This window comes from Pseudorca crassidens, chromosome 19, assembly GCF_039906515.1.
Source record: "Pseudorca crassidens isolate mPseCra1 chromosome 19, mPseCra1.hap1, whole genome shotgun sequence".
NCBI lineage: Eukaryota > Metazoa > Chordata > Mammalia > Artiodactyla > Delphinidae > Pseudorca > Pseudorca crassidens.
Genome location: NC_090314.1, coordinates 35,574,475 through 35,595,309, shown reverse-complemented (window position 1 = coordinate 35,595,309; position 20,835 = coordinate 35,574,475). Strand labels below are relative to the sequence as shown.

Genomic DNA, 20,835 nt, shown 5'->3' with positions numbered 1-20,835 from the left:
TGAGAACACAGGCAACATAAAAATTGAGAGGAAAGGCATTTTAAAAATCCACATGGCTTAGAATTTTAAATCACTTGATATGAGTACATTTCAACTACACTCTAAGATATTTTGAGACAGGACATTTTACATTTTGACTGGAAGTTGGAAAGATTACCAGTGGCCTCCTGAACTGGGGAAGAAATGCTACTCAAAGAAAATATATTATTTGAGAGAACAGCAGCTAAAAGTGGATACAGACAGGAAATAAATAACTGGCCTGTGGCAGAGCTTATATTCAAACATAGATTGGTTTTGTCTAAAGCCTGTGTGTTCTTTTCATATTTCACTCCATAGCTGTCCTTACTCTTGGGATTCATTTTTTCATTCTTCCTTGCCTTAGTATCTCATAATTTTATTTTAAATTTGAACTGTTGCTGACTTTTTCTTGGTCTTTTGATTTTTACTCTACCATGGCAATTCACCACCCTCTTAATTGTGGGCACATAGTTTTAAACATCCTTCAAAAGGATTCCAGGACTTCCCTGGTGGCGCAGTGGTTAAGAATCCTCCTGCCAATGCAGGGGACACGGGTTTGATCCCTGGTCCGGGAAGATCCCATATGCCGCGGAGCAACTAAGCTCGTGTGCCACAACTACTGAGCCTGTACTCTAGGGCCTGCATACCACAACTACTGAGCCCATGTGCTGCAACTGCTGAAGCCTGCATGCATAGAGCCCCTGCTTCACAACAAGAGAAGCCACCGCAATGAGAAGCCCGCGCACCGCAACTAAGAGTAGCCCCCACTTGCTACAACTAGAGAAAGCCCACGTGCAGCAACAAGACCCAACACAGCCCCCCACAAAAAAAGGCTGTATTCCAAACTTTCTAGTTTAGTTTGATGATTTGCCATATATATATATATATATATATATATATATATATACACACACCATTTATATCAGTAGTTTTTACAGTGTGAAAAGGGAGAACAATCAAAGGAGAATGTTTCTGTAGCAAATTACATGTAGTATTTTCAGTTCAACTCAACAATGAGTCTAGGGAATCAATCTGACTGTTCTCCTTCCCTTTTCTGAAATAAATTGCTAAGCTATTTATTATGATATAAAAGAACAAATTTAGGTCTTCTAAAGATTCATTCTCCTGGTTTAACTTAATTTTTAGTCTAGGTTTGGTGATACTATTTATCATAATTTATTATCATCTGAACACTTATATAGCATTTCCTACTTCAAAATGTAGGAAAACAAACCATGTCAAGCTCAGTTAGAGAATCTGATTAAAAGATAATTTTATTACAGACTAAGATGAAAAAGATACCCATTAGCATGTGGTAATAAAGAATTATTATTACAGCTAAGTCTAATTATTTATACTGCTTAATAGTTTATCTAGAAAAGAAGTTGATGGGTAATCCCTGTAGACAGTACTGGGGAAAAGATGAAGATATCAGGACGTTGCAACATTTGTCTGTTGCAAACAGTTTTTAAAATAAGACACACGCAAAACAAAACAAAACCACCACCCATTCCACTAGGCCTTGAATATCTTAGAATAACTTTATGCAAAACCATCTTTAAGAAGAATCACTGGAATTTCTTTTTTTTTTTTTGAGGGGCTGTGCTAGAGGAGATAGTTAAGGGGAGGGGCTACTGATTTTTTATTTATTTAATTAATTAATTAATTAAATTTTGGCTGCATTGGGTCTTCGTTGCCACGTACGGGCCCTCTCTAGTTGCGGCGAGTGGGGGCCACTCTTTGTTACGGTGCGCGGGCCCCTCATTGCAGTGGCCTCTCCTGTTGCAGAGTATGGGCTCTAGGCATGTGGGCTTCAGTAGCTGTGGCACGTGGGCTTAGCTGCTCCATGGCATGTGGGATCTTCCTGGACCAGGGCTCGAACCCGTGTCCCCTGCATTGACAGGAAGACTCTCAACCACTGCGCCACCAGGGAAGCCCAGGACTACTGATTTTGAAAAACATAAGGAATAAGAAATTCTAACTTTAATACATTGGCCTAAGCTTAAAGATACGTTCATTGCTATTTACTGTAGATAATTAATATAATTTCTTAGAAACTCCAAAGGCTGGGGAAACAGAAGAATCTGGGCTCTACAAATAATTTGCTGATTCTTACTGACCAGATCTTTATTTGGACGCCACCTGTTCATTTATTCACCAGATATTTATCAAGCACCTGCTATGCGTCAATCAAGATGCCAGATGCTATGGACACAACAGCGAACAAAAATAGGCATGGCCTCTGCCATTAAGAAGTTTACAGGTTAGTTGTAAAAGGACAGTAATCATACACCCTCAAACATGAATGTAAAAATACAACTGTCAGTGCATGTAGTACATACTGCTGAGAAAAGAGGTCCCTAGGAAAGAGGGTAATTGTGACCTAGTCAGGGAAGGTGTTTTTGTGAATATAGTAGCTGAAATCCAAAGGACATTATCTAGGCCAGTGATTCTCAATGGGATTGGTGGTGACAGTGGTGGTTTACTTGCCATGGAACATTTGGCAATGTTTGGGGACATTTTTGATTGTCACAACTGGGAGACACTATTGGCATCTAGTGAGTAGAGGAAAAGGACGCAGCTAAATATCTTACAATGCACAGGACAGTCCCCCACAACAAAGACATCTTATCTGGCCTAAAATGTCAATAGTGCCAAGGTTGAGAAACCCTGAACAGGACAAAGGGAAAAGCCTGAGCAAAGACCAATGGTGAGAGACTCAAGCAGAGAAAACTATAGGGGATAGCTCATTCAAGGCTATAGAGACCCAGTAAGGAGTTTTAGCTTTATCTTAAGAATGAAGGGGAAAACAAGTGAAGGGTTTCAAGAAGTGGAGAACTGCGGAGTGAGGACAGTGGTGGTGGCAGGCTCAGGTATGATTTTTAAAAGGTTACTAACTGCAGTATGATGAACTGATTGGAAGGAAATGAAACTGGATGTGGGTGTTTGAGATAGGTAGCTAACTAATATAACTTCTTAGAAGCTCCAAAAGCTGGGGAAACAAAAGGTGGTAGTGGCGAGGATGTAGAAGTAGCTAGAAAACTTCCTTCTATAAATGTTCAGTATGGAAAAAGGAGAAAGAAAGAATGTAGGATGCTGCGTGCAAAGCCATTCCTACAATGTGTGGGTCTGTGTGGTTTGTGTGGTAGTCCTACATGTCCCTCAGAATTCTCTCAAGGTGGCACAATAATCTGTAGGAACGGATGAAATGTCTTCTTATTTTAAAAAAAGGGACAAGAATATTCCCTCTTTCTTTTCGAATGTGATATATGATGACCTATAAACCACTTTGTAAGAATTCAGGCAACAAAAAACTGGAGTAATTAAAATTTAATTTACAAGCCATAATCCATATTTCTAATCAGAAGCTTAGGAAGTAATAAAATCATTAGCTGGCTCCACTGAGTATATTCTCAAGAATATGTTTTTCCTCAATTATTACATTAATACCTAAGTAGAAAATATTAAAAACTATTTTATCATAGAATATATCATACATAGAAAAGAGTAAGTATAATATATAGTGCATGGTTCAAAGAATAATAAAACTAATACTCATGAGCTCACTACCAAGTGGCAGTTGTTTAATAGTGAATACTTTCATAAACATCTTGTTTTATAAATGGCTTTTAAAATAGAGATTTGTGTTAAAACTACATAAAGGGCATTCCAACTTAACACTTTTCCACCATAGGGCAGTTAACACTATTAAATGAAAAGAAAACCTCTCACCTGTAAACACTGAATAAAAAATCATATATTGAAAAAAAAAGGGTTCATTTAATATCCGGTAGGATTCACATTCCAGTTGACATTAATTTGATTAACTAAACAGGTCTTTCTTTACTGTTTTATCAAAGTAAACTCCAAAAAATTTGTGACACTGTCATTTAAAACGTATGTTAAAACTGGTCTGACTTCTTTAAACACAAAAATAAATGCTTTGGATAGTTTAGCCTTTTAAAATGGCCTAATTTTTCTCTAGTGAAGTAATAGATTCAGAACACATATTTTGGTAATATCATGCCTTATTTAACGAAATATTAATATTTTATGTAAGATTTATATATAAATGAAATACAACTGTGTATCTGGCATCCAATTTTGGCTAAAAGTCATAGCATTGTACCAAAGCACCATTAAACTCTAACTATATACACATGTCTTTTACATAAAGAGAATTTCATACTTCTTTGGAGGGGCAAGTCTAAAACTGCAAAGCTTCTTTTAAATCAAGAATTATATGACTTGATACATGTTTGGTTTAAAATTAAACAAGGATAATCTGAGCTTCATCCTTCCCTGCTGTAGGGAACGAGGTTCACCTTCAATTTAAATAATAACAGGGCAAAAGATTTTTCCTTCTCAAAAAATAAAGAGCTATCACAAAAATTCTATACCAACGAAGTCTTTTTTATATATTTCTTCCCATTCAAACCATGATAATATTAGTCCTTAAAGAATTACTCACCCAATGAAAGCCACCATCTGCTCCACTATGTGTTTGCTGAATGTTATGATAACGAAGATTTTCTGTAAAGAAAATGCCAGTTAAAATAAATATTTCTCATCAAAAAAAAAAAACACAATATAAATTCACAATTCTGATAATAGTCTAAAAAGGTGACCATGCTGCTGCTAATTGCAATTTAAAAAAATTTTAAGAAACAAAACAAAACACCATTTGACAAATGCTATCTACTTTGTATTTTAAAGATGTTTTTCCTTAAGTACAGTTCTAGTCTTGCCAGGATACGTGACCATGTCTGAGGGAGAAATGTGAGTCATGAAACCCAAGGCTGGGTGGATGTTCCACATGTTCTATGTGTTTTATTTTATTTTATTTATTTATTTTTGGCTGTGTTGGGTCTTCATTGCTGTGCGTGGGCTTTCTCTAGTCGCAGAGAGCGGGGGCTACTCTTCGTTGCGGTGCGCGGGCTTCTCATTGTGGTGGCTTCTCTTGTTGCAGAGCACAGACTCCTGGCATGTGGGCTTCAGCAGTTGTGGCATGTGGGCTCAGTAATTGTGGCTCACGGGCTTAGCTACTCCGCAGCATATGGGATCTTCCTGGACCAGGGCTTGAACCCGTGTCCCCTGCATTGGCAGGCGGATTCTTAACCACTGCGCCACCAGGGAAGCCCGTTCTATGTGTTTTAGAATGGTGTATACAACTAAAGTCATGGGTTCCCATATAGCCTCCACCACTGAAATTAAAGCTTATCAGCCTGATGATAGGTGTCTGGGCTAAATCTAATCAAGAGGATCTTTGAAAAGACTATGTCCTTCCTGGACAGTTCTTATAAAAGTATCATGAAAGTTCCATTCTCAGATCCTGAATGAGCCTGGAATTTCAGGTTTCGGGTACAAGCAAAGGCATCAACAAGTTTTGGGGGATCGTTATCAGACCTGGGTCATTGCCAATTTGGTATTATTGAGGTATTCTTTATTAATTAAAGATGTTGATACGTAACTTACAAGTAAAGATGCCTTTAGGCTAACAGGTAGCAAATATTTTCAACTCAACAAATGTTACAAAAAGTATTTACTACGGATAATATAAGCATTATTAAGGGCTTTCAGGGAACACAAAGATGGGAAGAATACTTCTTCAATACCCTGAAGAAATTAAAAAATTTTTCTATACATAGTAGAAAGATGGTTAAGTACAAAAGATATAAACTGTAAATGTCATTAGCGGTGAAAACAATGTGTTACAGAAGTTGAGAGAAAGAAAAGGTCATATAAGTACAATTAATTAGAGATTCAAGAAGGTGATATTAAGGTTTAGCTTTAAAGGACTGAGAATAATTCTCTGAATAAATATGACTAATTCTAGATTCTCTCTCCCAGTTCCTGATAACAAACTCTCCAGTGCTTTGTTACTGTTGTTAAATAGTAACTATAGCCTATGTAACCAAATGGGAGGGAAGAGAAATAAAATAAATAACAATAGTCTTCTTTTTAGCCATCCATTATGAATCTCAGGAAAGTGGCTAATTCAGACTAAAGCTCATTATTTCAGGTAGAAGACTAATAAGGCAATGATATTTTCTTAATGTCCTACAGTTAACAAAGACATTGGCAGCTGCACAGCTGGATATGTGTGAGGAAATAAGACTAAAAAAATAAGTTCACAGTCCTTTTTGGTGTTTGTTTATGTATCTATTAATGTGAAAAAGGTATTTACTTATCTCATGAAAAAAGTAAGCACATATAGATATCAAACAATTACAAGATGGATGATGATTTATCAACAATCCTACACAAATGGTGTATGAAGATTATGAAACTAATAAGACAATTACAAGAGATCATTTAGGGAGAAAAGCATTAATATATGGGGACTCTTCTAGTATCCATACTAAAAGCCAGTTAATTGGAGCTATAAATCTTTTTTTTTTTTTTTTTTTGCGGGACGCGGACCTCTCACTGTTGTGGCCTCTCCCGTTACGGAGCCCAGGCTCTGGACGCACAGGCTCAGCGGCCATGGCTCACGGGTCCAGCCACTCCGCGGCATGTGGGATCTTCCCAGACCGGGGCACGAACCCATGTCCCCTGCATCGGCAGGCGTACTCTCAACCACTGCGCCACCAGGAAAGCCCAGGAGCTATAAATCTCTTACTAAGAAACAGAGGTAATGGTTTGCCTCTCAGTGATTTCACCACCATGTGTTCCCTCCCATCATTTCCTAACATTCAAAATAAGCCAATGCCCAGATAATTGCACAATTAGACTTTCTTGAAACAAAACAAGACTTTCTTCTTATATATAACAGCTTGAAAATTCACTGTGCTGGGCAAGACATTTAAGAACATATGTCTCAGAATCATTCAAGCTTGAGGTCTGGGTGGGGATTCTACCAAATAAACAAAAGGCACAGATCCCCAAAGAGCCCAGTCAGCCATGTCAACCATGTGCACAGAGGAAATAAGGGTAGAGTAGGAATAATTAAAAAAATATATATATGGGTGTAGGGAACTAATGGTGCCAGAATGAACAAAGAAGAAACTATATATCTATAAAAGAAGGGTCCTCCAATGGAAAGAAGTATCTTAGACTGATTCATATATTAAATATTTACCGAGCGCCAAGGACATGTCAGATGCTATTCTAGGCACTAGAATACCTTAGGGAGCCAAGAAACAAAAACCTCTGCCCTCATGGAGCTTATATTTCTGTACACGTATGTGTGGCGGTAGGGGGAAAGTTGAAAGGCAATAAATAATACACATGATAAGTAAATTATATGGTACATGAAATATTATATGAGTGTGCTGACTCCTTATTTTCTTCATCATTTAGGAGAAAGGAAATATTTCTAAGTGAACTTCTACAGGCTGAGGAATTGAACTTGTCCAGTAGAAAGAGAAATCCTTAATTAACATTATTAGGTGGGCTGATTTCAAACTTTTAGGGGAGGTTTAACAGATAGCACGATTTTGGTTTGAATTCTAGTCCCTCCCATCTATGAAATGGGGATAATAACCACCTCACAGGATTGTTCTGAGATAACCATGCAAACTGCCTGGCACAGGTCCTGATAAACAGCAGGTATTAAACAATTCAGTTTTCGTGATCATATAAATACAGTTAAGAAGGCATTGCAAAAGAGTGGAAAGAACACTGAACTTGAAGCTGACTCTGGTTCAAATTCCAGCTGTTACTTATTCTTTTAGGCAACTATTACCTATTTCCCTCTCTAAGTTTGATAATTACAAAATGGGAGTAGTAATTTCTCTATCCCAGGATTATGAGAATTAAATCGGGTGGCATACACTTTAAAGTGTAAAGTACTCTATTAAAACATTAAGCATTATTATGATAACTTGAAAAAATCTACTGAGAATATTAAAAAAATATACTATTTTTGAATATGCTATAATGAAAAGTCTGATAAGTTACATACCCTATAACTATAGGGTACTTTTAGCATAATATATTTTATTGTATTTTATAGAAAGTTAGTACATAAAGCAGGATACATTAAATTTATGGATTCCTAGAAAAGTTGCTGTTATAAAGGGAATTAAAATAATCTGTTATTGTTCCTTAGGTATTAATACTTTCAAAGGACTTCAAAAAGCTAAATGATTTTATCATTTGAAAAACCCTATTATAGTATTTTAAATCTTTCCCAAAGTAACTAGCATTCCAGTATTTAAAAACCCATCGTCATTGAACAATACACTTAACGTAAGTAGGAGCAATTATATTCCTTGAAGGAGGAAAAATAAAGCCTTGAAATTCTGAGTGATTAGCATGGCCAGAGAGTAGATGACAAGCTCAATAAACTCATCCTAAATGCCAAAGTCTAATATGAGAAACTGGGCAGGTAGAAGCAGCTGAAGTTTTCCTTTTTCATTCTTCTCTTCTAAGAACTGGAGGTAAAGAGGTGGTAAGCAAAAACTTGGGGGATAGATGTGCTTTTAATTATTAAGGAATCAGACCAGGGCATAGACATTACTCACTGTTCTTGCCCTTCCTTTGGTGAATGCTTCCTTCTTGCAAACCTCATTAATGAAGACATTCTTTCCACGTTAATTTTATTTTATTCTAGTAAGATTTGCCTTTTATACCACACCTATCGATTCATATCACAGTCCTAGAAGCATATATCCATTTCCTCTCATTTAAGTTATTGGCCTCTTTTCTCTCCCCTATTTACACACACACACACACACACACACACACACAGCCCTATCCTAAAGATTTTGTTAAGAGTGTCTTTGAAGATCAACAGATTCTCACATCTCTAACCAAAACCCACATCTCTTTGCCTCCTCAGGGCCCCTTTCTTCCCCATTGTCCACATTAACATCTGGCTGGTATTTTGTAAAGGATATTTGTGCCTTGAGAGGAAGTGTTATATATAGAACGTGAGAAAGAAAAGTAGAATTAATGAAAGGGACTACTTCCTCAGCCTATGGTCAGTAAGGATAAAACATCTTTGGACTACATATGTTAATATGGTGTGCATTTTCCTATACAGGAACACTATTTTCGTTTGGTAAAATTCTTGGATAAACAAGTTTCACAAGGCAAAAGTGAAATAAAGAAAGAAAGAGAGAAAGGAAGGGAGGGAGGAAAAAAGAAGGAAAGAAATAAAACAAGGAAAAAAAATAATAAAGGGGAACTACTTTCCAATAGGAGTAGGGAAAACCTGCCCGAAATCCACTAACTTCCAAACGATGTTCCGTGGCTGAATACCTAAGCATGCTACCAACCAAGAAGCAGAACCAAAATCTTAACAATTTGCCTTGGAGAGAGCAAGGAGAATATGTTTTCAGTGTCTTTTAAGGGGTTCATCATCATTAAACAGGGAGTCAAAAGGGTATAATTACCTGGATATGCATTTTAATTATTGCTTTTCCAATCAGGGTTGCACCAAAGAAAGTCCAAAAAGGTACAAGAAAGTGTCCACATGTTATTCCAGCCAGATCAAACAGAGGATTTGGAATCTATTTAAAAAAAGAAAAAATTAAAATGGAACGTCCATAAATAATCCAAAAAACAGTTTAATTTTACCACCTATAGGTGTGTGGAATTATGTGTTAAGCCTTGTCTACCACTGGAAAGAGAGGTATGGGTTCCCTGATCAGTACTAGACTGTCTGGATAGTTTGACAAGTATTCTAATGTCTCTATAAGTTGTGTCACATATTCATCCCAGGCAGTTGCTTAATTTGTTCAAAGCAAACACAGCTGTCCTTTTGTTTGCACTACTTATGACTAATGCCCCATAAATATACTTTTTTTCATCACATTAAAACTGGATAAAGCCAATGGATCAACAGGAATTTAATTCCATTCAGTAGATACTTGACCATTTGGTAGCTGTTTTATAAGGTGAGGTATAAATGAAGAAAAAGATTATCTAGAAAGTACTCACATCTACAGAAAACATTCTTGTAAATTCACAAATACATTTATAGGTGGCCATGCTTTCATTTCTCAACATAAAGTAAAATACAAATAATGAATTTTTTCTATCTATGACAGCCCAAGGCCATGGGGTCATGTGATTCATTCTACAAAGAAAATCAAGGGTGGAAATACAAGAGCACAGATTCAGATGTTGTGAATACTCAGTCCCAGACAAAGAAGTGATTCACGACAAATACCTTTTCTGAACATTCCCACGTTTCAAGAATGCTAATAGATAATTTCATGTAAAAATGCAAAGAAACCACAAGCTCTTTTTGAGCACTTCATCCATTTTTCTCCCACAGAGGTACTCTTGTCCTGTGTCTGTTGGTGGAACCATTTATAAGCTAATTAATTTATATAATTTTGTGTTTGGACTTTCAAATAAAAGCCCAGTTGTTTAAAAGGTATTTGTCACAAATGTTCTTTCAAAAACAATAACATAACTAAATCAGAATTCAAGTATTCTTCTGTTAATAAAACTCAGATTCAATAGCTTAATTTTATTTTTCTTATCCAAATTCAAATGCTTTATGCAATTGCATCTGTCTTATAACCATTTAATAACAATGTCACTTCCACATCCTTAAAACTGTCATTTCTTATATTTTCTCATATGACTCTCACAACTCCATGAATTAAAATTTTAATTGTTTTCCTTTATTATCAGGCTCCACAGCATATTGAAATGGAAATTAAAGTACACAGGATATGTAATCAGAGTAGATAAAAATTAGAAGTTTTATGTTGGATACTCTCAGAAGAGCATAATCAACGAATTTGTTGTTACATATGCATGTTACTTTTTTCAATTGTTAACTAAATACACAGAAAGGAAGATTAGAATTAAAAGAACTACTAAGTAGCTTTGAGATTTTCCCTCAATTACGAGTTTTACCTTAGTTTAAATGTTAACAACAAAATAACTAACTAATAAATAAACTTCTGGGCTTCTCTGGTGGCACAGTGGTTAAGAATCCGCCTGCCAATGCAGGGGACACGGGTTTGAGCCCTGGCCTGGGAAGATCCCACGTGCTGCAGAGCAACTAAACACGTGTGCCACAACTACTGAGCCTGAGCTCTAGAGCCAGCGAGCCACAACTACTGAGCCCGTGTGCCTCAACTACTGAAGCTCGCATGCCTAGAGCCCGTGCTCCGCAACAAGAGAAACCGCGGCAACGAGAAGCCCACGCACCACAATGAAGAGTAGCCCCCACTTGCCTCAATTAGGGAAAGCCCGTGCACAGCAACAGAGACCCAATGCAGCCAAATATAAATAAAATAAATAAATAAATTTATCAAAAACGAACTTCTTCCTACCTTACCCTCTACTTACCTTCTTACCTTAAATCAAGTACACATACTTTTAATACTTTAATATAAGTATTAACAATTTCCTAGTAAAAAGTTCTTAGAGGGTCAAATCGATCTATTAATTTATGTTGGCTATTGACTATTCCTAGTCAAATATAAAGAAGATTGGCTAAAAAAAAAAAAAAAAAAAAAAAAAAAAGGAAGATTGGCTAGTATAGAAAGTGGAATTTTAGCAGGGAAGACACAGGCATAGATGAGTGCCAAAGAATAAATATTTTTTGCTTTAATAAATCAAAGGTTCTTGTATTTTCCCCAGGAATAATGAAAGCTAACTTTTATTGAGTTGTTAGGTACTTTTCTAAGGTTTCTACATCATCAACTCACTTAATTCCCAAAACAATGCTATATGATATTACATCCATTTTATAGGAAAAGTGAGACAGACAGATTAAGCAATTTGTCCAGTATTAATGGCAGCAGAGCATGATTTCAGGATTTCAACCCAGGCAACATGGCTCTCCCACTGTTCTCTTAGCTTCTAAACTAAGGACATTATCGTTCTTTAGTCCTCTCAGCTTAATCCTATTCTGCTGGGCTTCCACAGCACCTTTCACTTATTATTGTATTTAAACTGTCTCCCTCACTAGACTTCAGAATCCTTGAGGAAAGGGAATACAGCTTTCACTTCTTCATCCAAGCAGTCAGGGGTTGATACAAAGCTGATGAATAACAATAAAAAATGGTTGAGCTCTGTCTTACTTCACCTTCCAGGCACTGTGTTAGTTCATATATATTATCTTAAATCCTCACATCAACCTTTGTAATGAGTGTCTTACTAACTCATTAAAAAAAAAAAAAAAAAATTATTTATTTATTTAGGCTGCACTGGGTCTTAGTTGCGGCACGTGGGATCTTCATTGTGGCATGCAGGATCTTTAGTTGCGGCATACATGCAGGATCTAGTTCCCCGACCAGGGATCGAACCCGGGCCCCCTGCATTGGGAGTGCGGAGTCTTACACAGTGGACCACCAGGGAAGTCCCTATTGCCCCATTTTAAACATTAGAAAACTAGGGCTCAAGGAGAGTAAATTGACACTGAGACTACATAGCTAAGAGGCAAACCTGGTTTAGGAACCCAAGTAAGCCTGACTCCAAAACCAATTCTCATCCCACTACGTCACACTACAACATACCTACACATTGCTCAAATAGTTGAGATCAATATTGTGATAAAGAGCTTCTACACTGAAAAGAAAAGTTAGATTACAAAAATTTCTAGTATAGCCAGGGTCAAAAGATAGTAATTGAGGCACATGTATAGTTTAGAATATCTCTAGAATGTTGATATCACATTAGAAATTTTGGCACCAAATGTCTTCCCTTTTTGGCCATTTACTTTGCTAAGGTGAGGAAAGGGGTACTCAAGGATATATTCAAGTTCTAATACATAATGGATAAAGTAACTGTGGGTCAGTAGACAATAATTTTCTGAATTTTACTTATAATTGAAGCTTTTATCATATCAACTAGATACATCTAGTTATTCTGGTCAAATCTACCACTGAACTACCAAGAATTGTGTACAGACTACCAAAGAAAACTTTGACCAAAACACCCCATTTCAAATGTAACTGTATCTATTATATTAGAAAAGGACCAGGATAAATACCAACTCATCAAGGAATGTCAATTTCATAAATCTGCAATTTGAGACATTGAGTTATTTTTTTATAGAGTTATTTTTTTATATACAGTTAGTAACTTCTTTTTTCTTTTTTTAAATTTTATTTTTATTTTTGGCTGTGCTGGGTCTTCATCGCTGTATACAGGCTTTCTCTAGTTGCGGAGAGCAGGGGCCACTCTTTGTTGTGGTGCGTGGGATTCTCGTTGTGGCTTCTCTTGTTGTGAAGCATGGGCTCTAGGCACGCGGGCTTCAGTAGTTGTGGCACGTGGGTCAGTAGTCGTGGCTCGTGGGCTCTAGAGTGCAGGCTCAGTAGTTGCAGTGCATGGGCTTAGTTGCTCTGAGGCATGTGGGATCTTCCCGGACTAGGGTTTGAACCTGTGTCCCCTGCATTGGCAGGCAGATTCCTAACCACCACGCCACCAGGGAAGTCCTAATTAAGTTTTTGACACAAATAGCTTCTTAATTCACTGTAGCCAAAGATGTCCTTAACCTTGCCACAGATGTTTCAATTACCTAGCTAGGTGTTAAAGTCACTTAAGGAGGTTTTATATGAATTCTTCCTTATAACTAATGCCTGAAGCTTTGGAAAAAGACTACCTATCTGTAACTCTGGAAAGAATGAAGTCATTGTTATTTGCTTAAATGCACTTCATTATATATTCTTCATGAGAAAGATGGATTTTGTCTCTTTTTTCTTACTGAATCAAGCCATTTAGGTCTGAAGTCATCATGGTATGATAAAATGCTTGAAAGTCAATAAACAACATAGAAACCTATCCAACAGAAAATAGCTCATTTGATCAGTAAGGTGAATGATTAATAACATTATATACCTGTTAAAAGTGATAATTATTTTTTCATTCAGTCATGTACTTTTTTTTTTTTTTTTTTTTTGCGGTATGCGGGACTCTCACTGTTGTGGCCTCTCCCGCTGCGGACCACAGGCTCCAGAGGCACATTCTCAGCGGCCATGGCTCACGGGCTTAGCCGCTCCGCGGCATGTGGGATCTTCCTGGACCGGGGAATGAACCCGCGTCCCCTGCATCGCCAGGCAGACTCTCAACCACTGCGCCACCAAGGGAAGCCCCAGTCATGTACTTTTAAAAACAAATTGGATCGAAATATAAATCTACTATTTTTTTTTTTAAAGAAGATGTTGGGGGTAGGAGTTTATTAATTAATTAATTAATTTTTGCTGTGTTGGGTCTTCGTTTCTGTGTGAGGGCTTTCTCTAGTTGTGGCAAGCAGGGGCCACTCTTCATTAAATCTACTATTTAAATACAATTCACTTACCGAAGCACAGGCCAAAATTCCAAAAAATCCAACCTTCTGTACTAGGTTTTGAACTGCCAGTTTAGCCCGGGAGGCGAAGTCCTGTATAAAAGGAGGATATCAAAACATTAATGAAAAGTAGAAGGAAGAAAGAAAGATGGCTCTTTACAGAGTTTATAATATCAAATGTCTCATAATCTGAAATCATTGATTCATTTAATAAGATGAATGATTTAAAAAAAATCACAGCAGGGTGCACTGAAAAACATGCAAATAAAATCTTGATAAAACATTAACTACACATCCTTAAAGATAAACTTTTATCACATTTCAAGAATAAGCCAAAACACTGTTACTTTATTTTTTGGGTTCTCTCTGGATTAGCTAGGGATGAACAAAATGTTATAAACCAACCATGAACCAACCCATTCTTTTGGAAATGCTAGTCTACCACATATCTCTTTCTCTTTCCTTTAATTAACTCATCAGACTTACTCCCTCATTAATATCAGGGTAGGAAACCACAGGATTTTTCAAGATAGCCAATGAAGACACCTCTACTGATCATTGGCCAAAAGATGGAAAAAAAACAGTTATGTGGCAATAACTAACCATTCATTACCCCACAAAACAAAGAACATCCTACATTTACACAGTTTGTGCTAGTTATATAAAACGGTTTTCACAAACATTTTATTGGAGCCTTTCAATAATTCTCGGGTGTAGGCAGAGTAGATACTTCAGGCTCTAAAATCACTGCTCTTTTTATTTCACTCTTCTACCTCCCAGGCTGAAACATGCATTTGACTGGCCAATTTATTTCCACGATTTTCTTTTCTAGCATGAGGGTGCTGTAATTACATATATTTTTTCTTAAAAGTACCAGTCTGAAATTTGACTTTACCTGTTTTCTGGTTTTGAAATGGTATATACTCCAATCAAAATTTCAATGAAAATAACTGATACAATTAAAAGATATTACCTAATGTGTGAATGTCTTTTTAGAAGTGTTCACGTCATAGAACACTCCTCTCTCTTTAGCTCAACATACTCTAATAGTCAACAATCTTATAGAATGGTCATAATATAAGTGATAGAAGGTTCCTTCATAGACCAGGAAGAGGGTTGAAAGCACTTCCCTAATCCACAACAGAAGTTGTAGATTCAAAAAACAAACAGACAAAACCACTTTAACCCATAATATTATGTTGAACAGCTGTATCAAAGTACAACAGTGAAGACTGAAATTAAAAAAAAAAAAGACCTTCCACCTACTTACTTGCTGAGGATGGTGAGAAAGTCAAAGGAATTAAACCAATAATATATATTTGAAAAGATATTAACAGGGCTTCCCTGGTGGCACAATGGTTAGGAGTCCGCCTGTCAATGCAGGGGACACGGGTTCGAGCCCTTGTCTGGGAGGATCCCACATGCAGGGGAGCAACTAGGCCCGTGCGCCACGACTACTGAGCCTGCGCTCTAGAGCCCAAGAGCCACAACTACTGAGCCTGTGTGCCATAACTACTGAAGCCCACGTGCCTAGAGCCTGTGTTCAGCAACAAGAGAGGCCACTGCGATGAGAGGCCCATGCACCGCCACAAAGAGTAGCCCCCGCTCACCACAACTAGAGAAAGCCCGTGAGCAGCAACGAAGGCCCAGCACAGCCAAAAATAAACAAATAAAATAAATTAAAAAAAGAGATATTAACAGATATTAACAGTTAATACAAATACTTTCAAGTTCAAACATATAGGCTATCAAAGTTAATCATTAACTAAATTCTACAATGCAATTTTGTAATTTTGCAATGTATTTTCAAAGACAGAATTTTTCTTTTTGGGATTAGGCTTACTCGTCTAGTAAATAAAATATATCAGATTTAATATTTTTAAACAACTAAATTATTGCTGCAAAAGGTTCTCTATTTTTTTTCATATTTCTAACTGAAGATTTAATTTTTTTCTTAAATTAACATTGACTGCATTAAGAGTGAAATACTGATTTTATTGATTTAAAAACTGGTTAGGAATATATAATGAAATCAGTTTTCCTATATAACTTATTTAAAACTATACATCCAATTGCCTTGAATAATTTACATAAGTCACAAATTACTAAATTTGTAATTCATCAGAGCACTAAATAAAAACTGGCCATAATGAATAGAAATGTTTTGAGTTTTAAAAATACCAACTAATACTATTATATTATAAATTAGTTATGAAATTTTAATTAATATAGCCCAAGAGTTAAAAATATAAATTCAGGAAAACGCCTTCCTTCACAGCCCTTGATATCTTCATAGCAGATCTACTTTAGTGAAAGATGGTACTCAATTGTGAAGAAAAAGTAAAACAAAACAAAAACTATACAAATTTTATTTTAAAGACAACAAAACTTTTTATAAACCTATTTGCCAAGTCAGACTAATGTGGGAACATTTTTCTATCGCAGCATTTATGCAGTCTTCAGTATATAAAATTACAAAAAATTAGTTTTTTGCATAAAATAGTGTAGACAAGATCAACAAGGTGTTGTATATAAAAGGTATGCTATCCTGTTTTCCTTTATCTTAATTTCAAGGCTTTAGATTCTTATATTTATTTCAACCAAGTGACTACGATAGTGTCATCATTTTAAACTGATGGTATTTTTCTATTATAGAGATACATACACCCATACATTTAAATTGAAAAAGAGGTATGATTATACTAATTGGCTTATATAAAGGAAAAAATGTTTAACATTATGCAGATCAGCTAACATACAAACTAACAAAAATATTTAAGCCTAGAGAAGTTCAAGGAATCATATTTTTTAAAACATCCTGAAAGTAAGGAACTATTTTATCCCTTGGCAGAATCTCTTTACTTAACAGAAATTAGACAAGAAAAAAATGAAAATAAACTCCTTGTTCTTTCGGATGCCTGGGTGCCCATCATCAATTATCCTTAACGGTGCTTCAAGAATCTTTGTTTGAAGGAAAAGCGTTACTCTACCCAAATAAGTATAATAGAAAGTTCCCTTTACTCTTTTGTTTTTAATTAATTTTTAGCTGGCATATTTTACAAGGAAAATAAGTTAAGTGCCTTTTTAATGGGGAGTTTTACTTTTTAAAAAGTCTGAAAGTCATCTAATAAAAATGGATTTCATAAATCTTACTATGTGTTACACACACACACACACACACACACACACACACATACACACCATGACCATGCTACTTTCACTTCCTATAATTTATTTTCCAGGTCTTTCACAATATTCTTGGAATTAAAATTACATTTATATATTAATAATTCATAAAAGTTTATTTAAATTAAGCTAATAAGTCTGCACAGTTGCTTTCATCACAAGAAACCAACAGAAGCTGAGTATGCAGCTCGAGGAAGAATTTTCTTGATGTTTTTCCTTGCCGGAGTAATGAAAACAAACTCAAGGCAGCATTACACTAGTATTTGCACCAAATCTGAAATACTTTACAGTGGTAAATTAACTCATGTTTAGATTTCATAAACACAACTATATTTTGTTGTTTTTATTTTAAACTTATTTCACATTTAAAGTCATATTCAAAACTTACTGATATGGGTTTAAAGGCTTTGTTAACATTTATTAAAAACATCATTTTTTAATTGTCTAAAATGTTCTACATCTTAAAGGTAATTATATGTTCCTTGTTTGTTGCTCTGCAATTTTAGAAGTTATTTTTAAACAACTTCAGTACTTCCTCATTATTTGCATTTATTTGACAGCTTTCTAATGATGTAAAGCTAACATTTTCTATGCATTAAAATACTTCTGTTTGTGTTTGCTTTTAAAGTAAAGAGAGAAAAATGTACTATAGGTATAATATTAGACAATAAACACAACTCTCTCTCTCTCTCACACACACACACACACACGCACACAAAAACAGGAAAAAAACCCTTCTTTTACTAAAGTTTAAAAAGAACAATTTCAAACAAAATTTGCTATTCTTTTTAGGCCATCAGATAAAATAAACTAGCCAAGAAAAACTGTGCGCCAATAATAATAAACAACAATAATTTAAAGGAAAAGTTTAACAAATTAATATGTGAGATTCAAAATTCAAGTTAAATATCAAATTAATATTTCATTTTAATCGTTTTCTTTTTTTGCGTTTGTGGGAACTGTGTAGCAAGTTCAATCTGATTACTTACTTCCTCAATTGTCATTCTTCATTAAAAAAAAATCTGTACAACTAAAACCAAATTCCTTTTAATAGTTTCATTTCGCTGGATTCACATTTCACAACGCTCAAGTATTTCACAATTTTAAGTGCCTGAGAGGGGTTTCATCCTCTAGCTCTATCTAAATAAGCAGCATGCATTTACAACTAGTAATCATATATCATTTTCTACTTTTTAAAAGTAAATAAACAAAATACAAGTAAATAAAATTATCTTTCCCACTCCTACTGATAGTGATTATGTACGTAACCAATCGTGCTTCTGAAAGTAAGAATGAGATACACCAGGAACATTTCTCCAATGACTACAGAAGGCAGATGAAGAAAAGTTACAATAAGTCCTTACTACTGAGATTTCAAGGATTAATAAAGAAAAACAGACAATGCCTTCAAGTATGAATATTCCTGCACTACTTTTGTTTCACATTTCGTCTTCCTAAGAAATATATTTAAGATTAAGAAAAGAGAAACTGTACAGCTAATTATAATAATTAGCTTGCAAAATACTAATTTTTGAACTGAAGAAGTCAACTTAGATCTAAATATATAAAATAATGTTTATCTTCAAATGGTAACAGAAAATCTTTTCATTTTCATGATAAGGGATCACATTAAATTCCAAGATTTCTTTCAAAGCAACAGATAATCCCTAAACATGTAAAATGAATGAATTATTACTGGAGGTAAGTATGTATTCGGTTAATACCTTATGTTAGTTTGAGCTGAACTATCACCATCAGTGTGAGGTAACTGGTCAGCAGTTTTATAAATTAACTGCCTTCTTAACATGTTATATGTTAAAACTTCTTTTCTTTAAAATATATATATATTTTAAAGGATTTTATCTTATTTTTATTTTTTTTGGCTGTGCCATGTGGCTTGCGGTATCTTAGTTCCCCGACTAGGGATTGAACCTGGGCCCCTGGCACTGAAAGCCTGGAATCCTAACCAATGGACCACCAGGGAATTCCCTATGTTAAAACTTCTGCTGAGCTATTGCTCTTCTTGGGTTTGACACTGAAGTGGCTGCAGGGTCAATACTAAAAACCACAGAGCAACTGTTTCAATAATTTCTTGTGTATAAGAGGAATTTGTGTTAATATCTACTGTATTTGTGAAGTTCTTTTGGCATCTAAAAATGACTTGTTAATTCCTGTGTCCCAGTCAAATATGTTGTGTCATATTATTCTCTATTAACCAGAAATGGAGCTAAATAGTAATGATGACTTAATGTTGTAAGCTGTTTCAGCATCATGGACAATCAGTTTGAAATATTAACTTGTTAAGATCCTAATAACCATGTAATTAAGTATTTTCTACAATGACTAATATTTTACACATGGTAAAGAACACAGTTAATGGGTACGATTAATTATTATCTTCACAGAAACTACAATGAAACATAACTCATAATTTTTAAATCTTTCTCCTCTTAAAAACAGAATAAAGGGCTTCCCTGGTAGCACAGTGGTTGAGAGTTCGCCTGCCGACGCAGGGGACACGGGTTCATGCCCCGGTCTGGGAAGATCCCACATGCCGCGGAGCGGCTGGGCCTGTGAGCAATGGCCGCTGAGCCTGCACGTCCAGAGCCTGTGCTCTGCAACAGGAGAAGCCACAACAGTGAGAGGCCCGCGTACCGCAAACAAAACAAAACAAAACAGAATAAAATGTTTCCTAACTGCAATTTCCTACCTGTTATCAGGACTCTTTATGAGCTATTTTCACAGAAAGATATAGAGCATTAATTTATTAAATTCAAAGTGAACAAAATAGTTTACTTTAGTGTTGACATCCTCAACAATATCATTAATGTAACTGATGTTTTTAATATTGCATATTTGAGGTCTCCTTTAAATGTAGTATAATTTCAAAAGAGTCACATATCATCTATTCTTTTTTTTTTTTTTTTTAAGGTTTTTTTGATGTTGACCATTTTTTTGGAAGTCTTTGTTGAATTTGTTGCAACATTGCTGCTGTTCTCTGTTTTTGGCTTTTTTGGACATGAGCCACGTGGGATCTTAGCTTCCCAATCAGGGATCAAACCTGCACCCCCTGCATTGGAAGGCGAAGTCTTAACTACTGGACTGCCAGGGAAGTCCCTGTTCTTTTTTTGAATTATAATGGACTCACACAAACTTGTAAGATGAAGATTGCTAAGAAACAAACTCTAGAATTACAAGATAAAGTAGGGATATTAATTTGACGAAGTAAAGTGATTGTGACAATAGAAACTAATTATAAATTTTTAATTCAGTACCTACAGGATGCTGGATTACAAAATACACATACATTTACCAAAAAAAGTGATCAGAACAGAGTGGTGCAACTACTTTTGAAAATGAAAGTTTCAATATCCAATTTATAGCTTTTACATTATTAAATCAGAGATGATCCCTGGAATTCCTATTTA

The 20,835-nt window shown here is 35.5% G+C and overlaps 1 protein-coding gene across 2 annotated transcripts in view; it reads right to left on the bottom strand.

Moving 5' to 3' along the window:
* VMP1 (vacuole membrane protein 1) overlaps window positions 1-20,835 on the bottom strand; it is a 130,278-nt gene that overhangs the window by 14,665 nt on the left and 94,778 nt on the right. For both annotated transcript variants that reach the window (XM_067714536.1, XM_067714538.1), the window contains exons 8-10: window positions 14,234-14,314; window positions 9,360-9,476; window positions 4,490-4,551 (exon numbers count right to left, since the gene is read on the bottom strand). In XM_067714536.1, coding sequence (XP_067570637.1) covers window positions 4,490-4,551; window positions 9,360-9,476; window positions 14,234-14,314 — 260 coding nt within the window. The remainder of the gene's footprint in view (window positions 1-4,489; window positions 4,552-9,359; window positions 9,477-14,233; window positions 14,315-20,835) is intronic.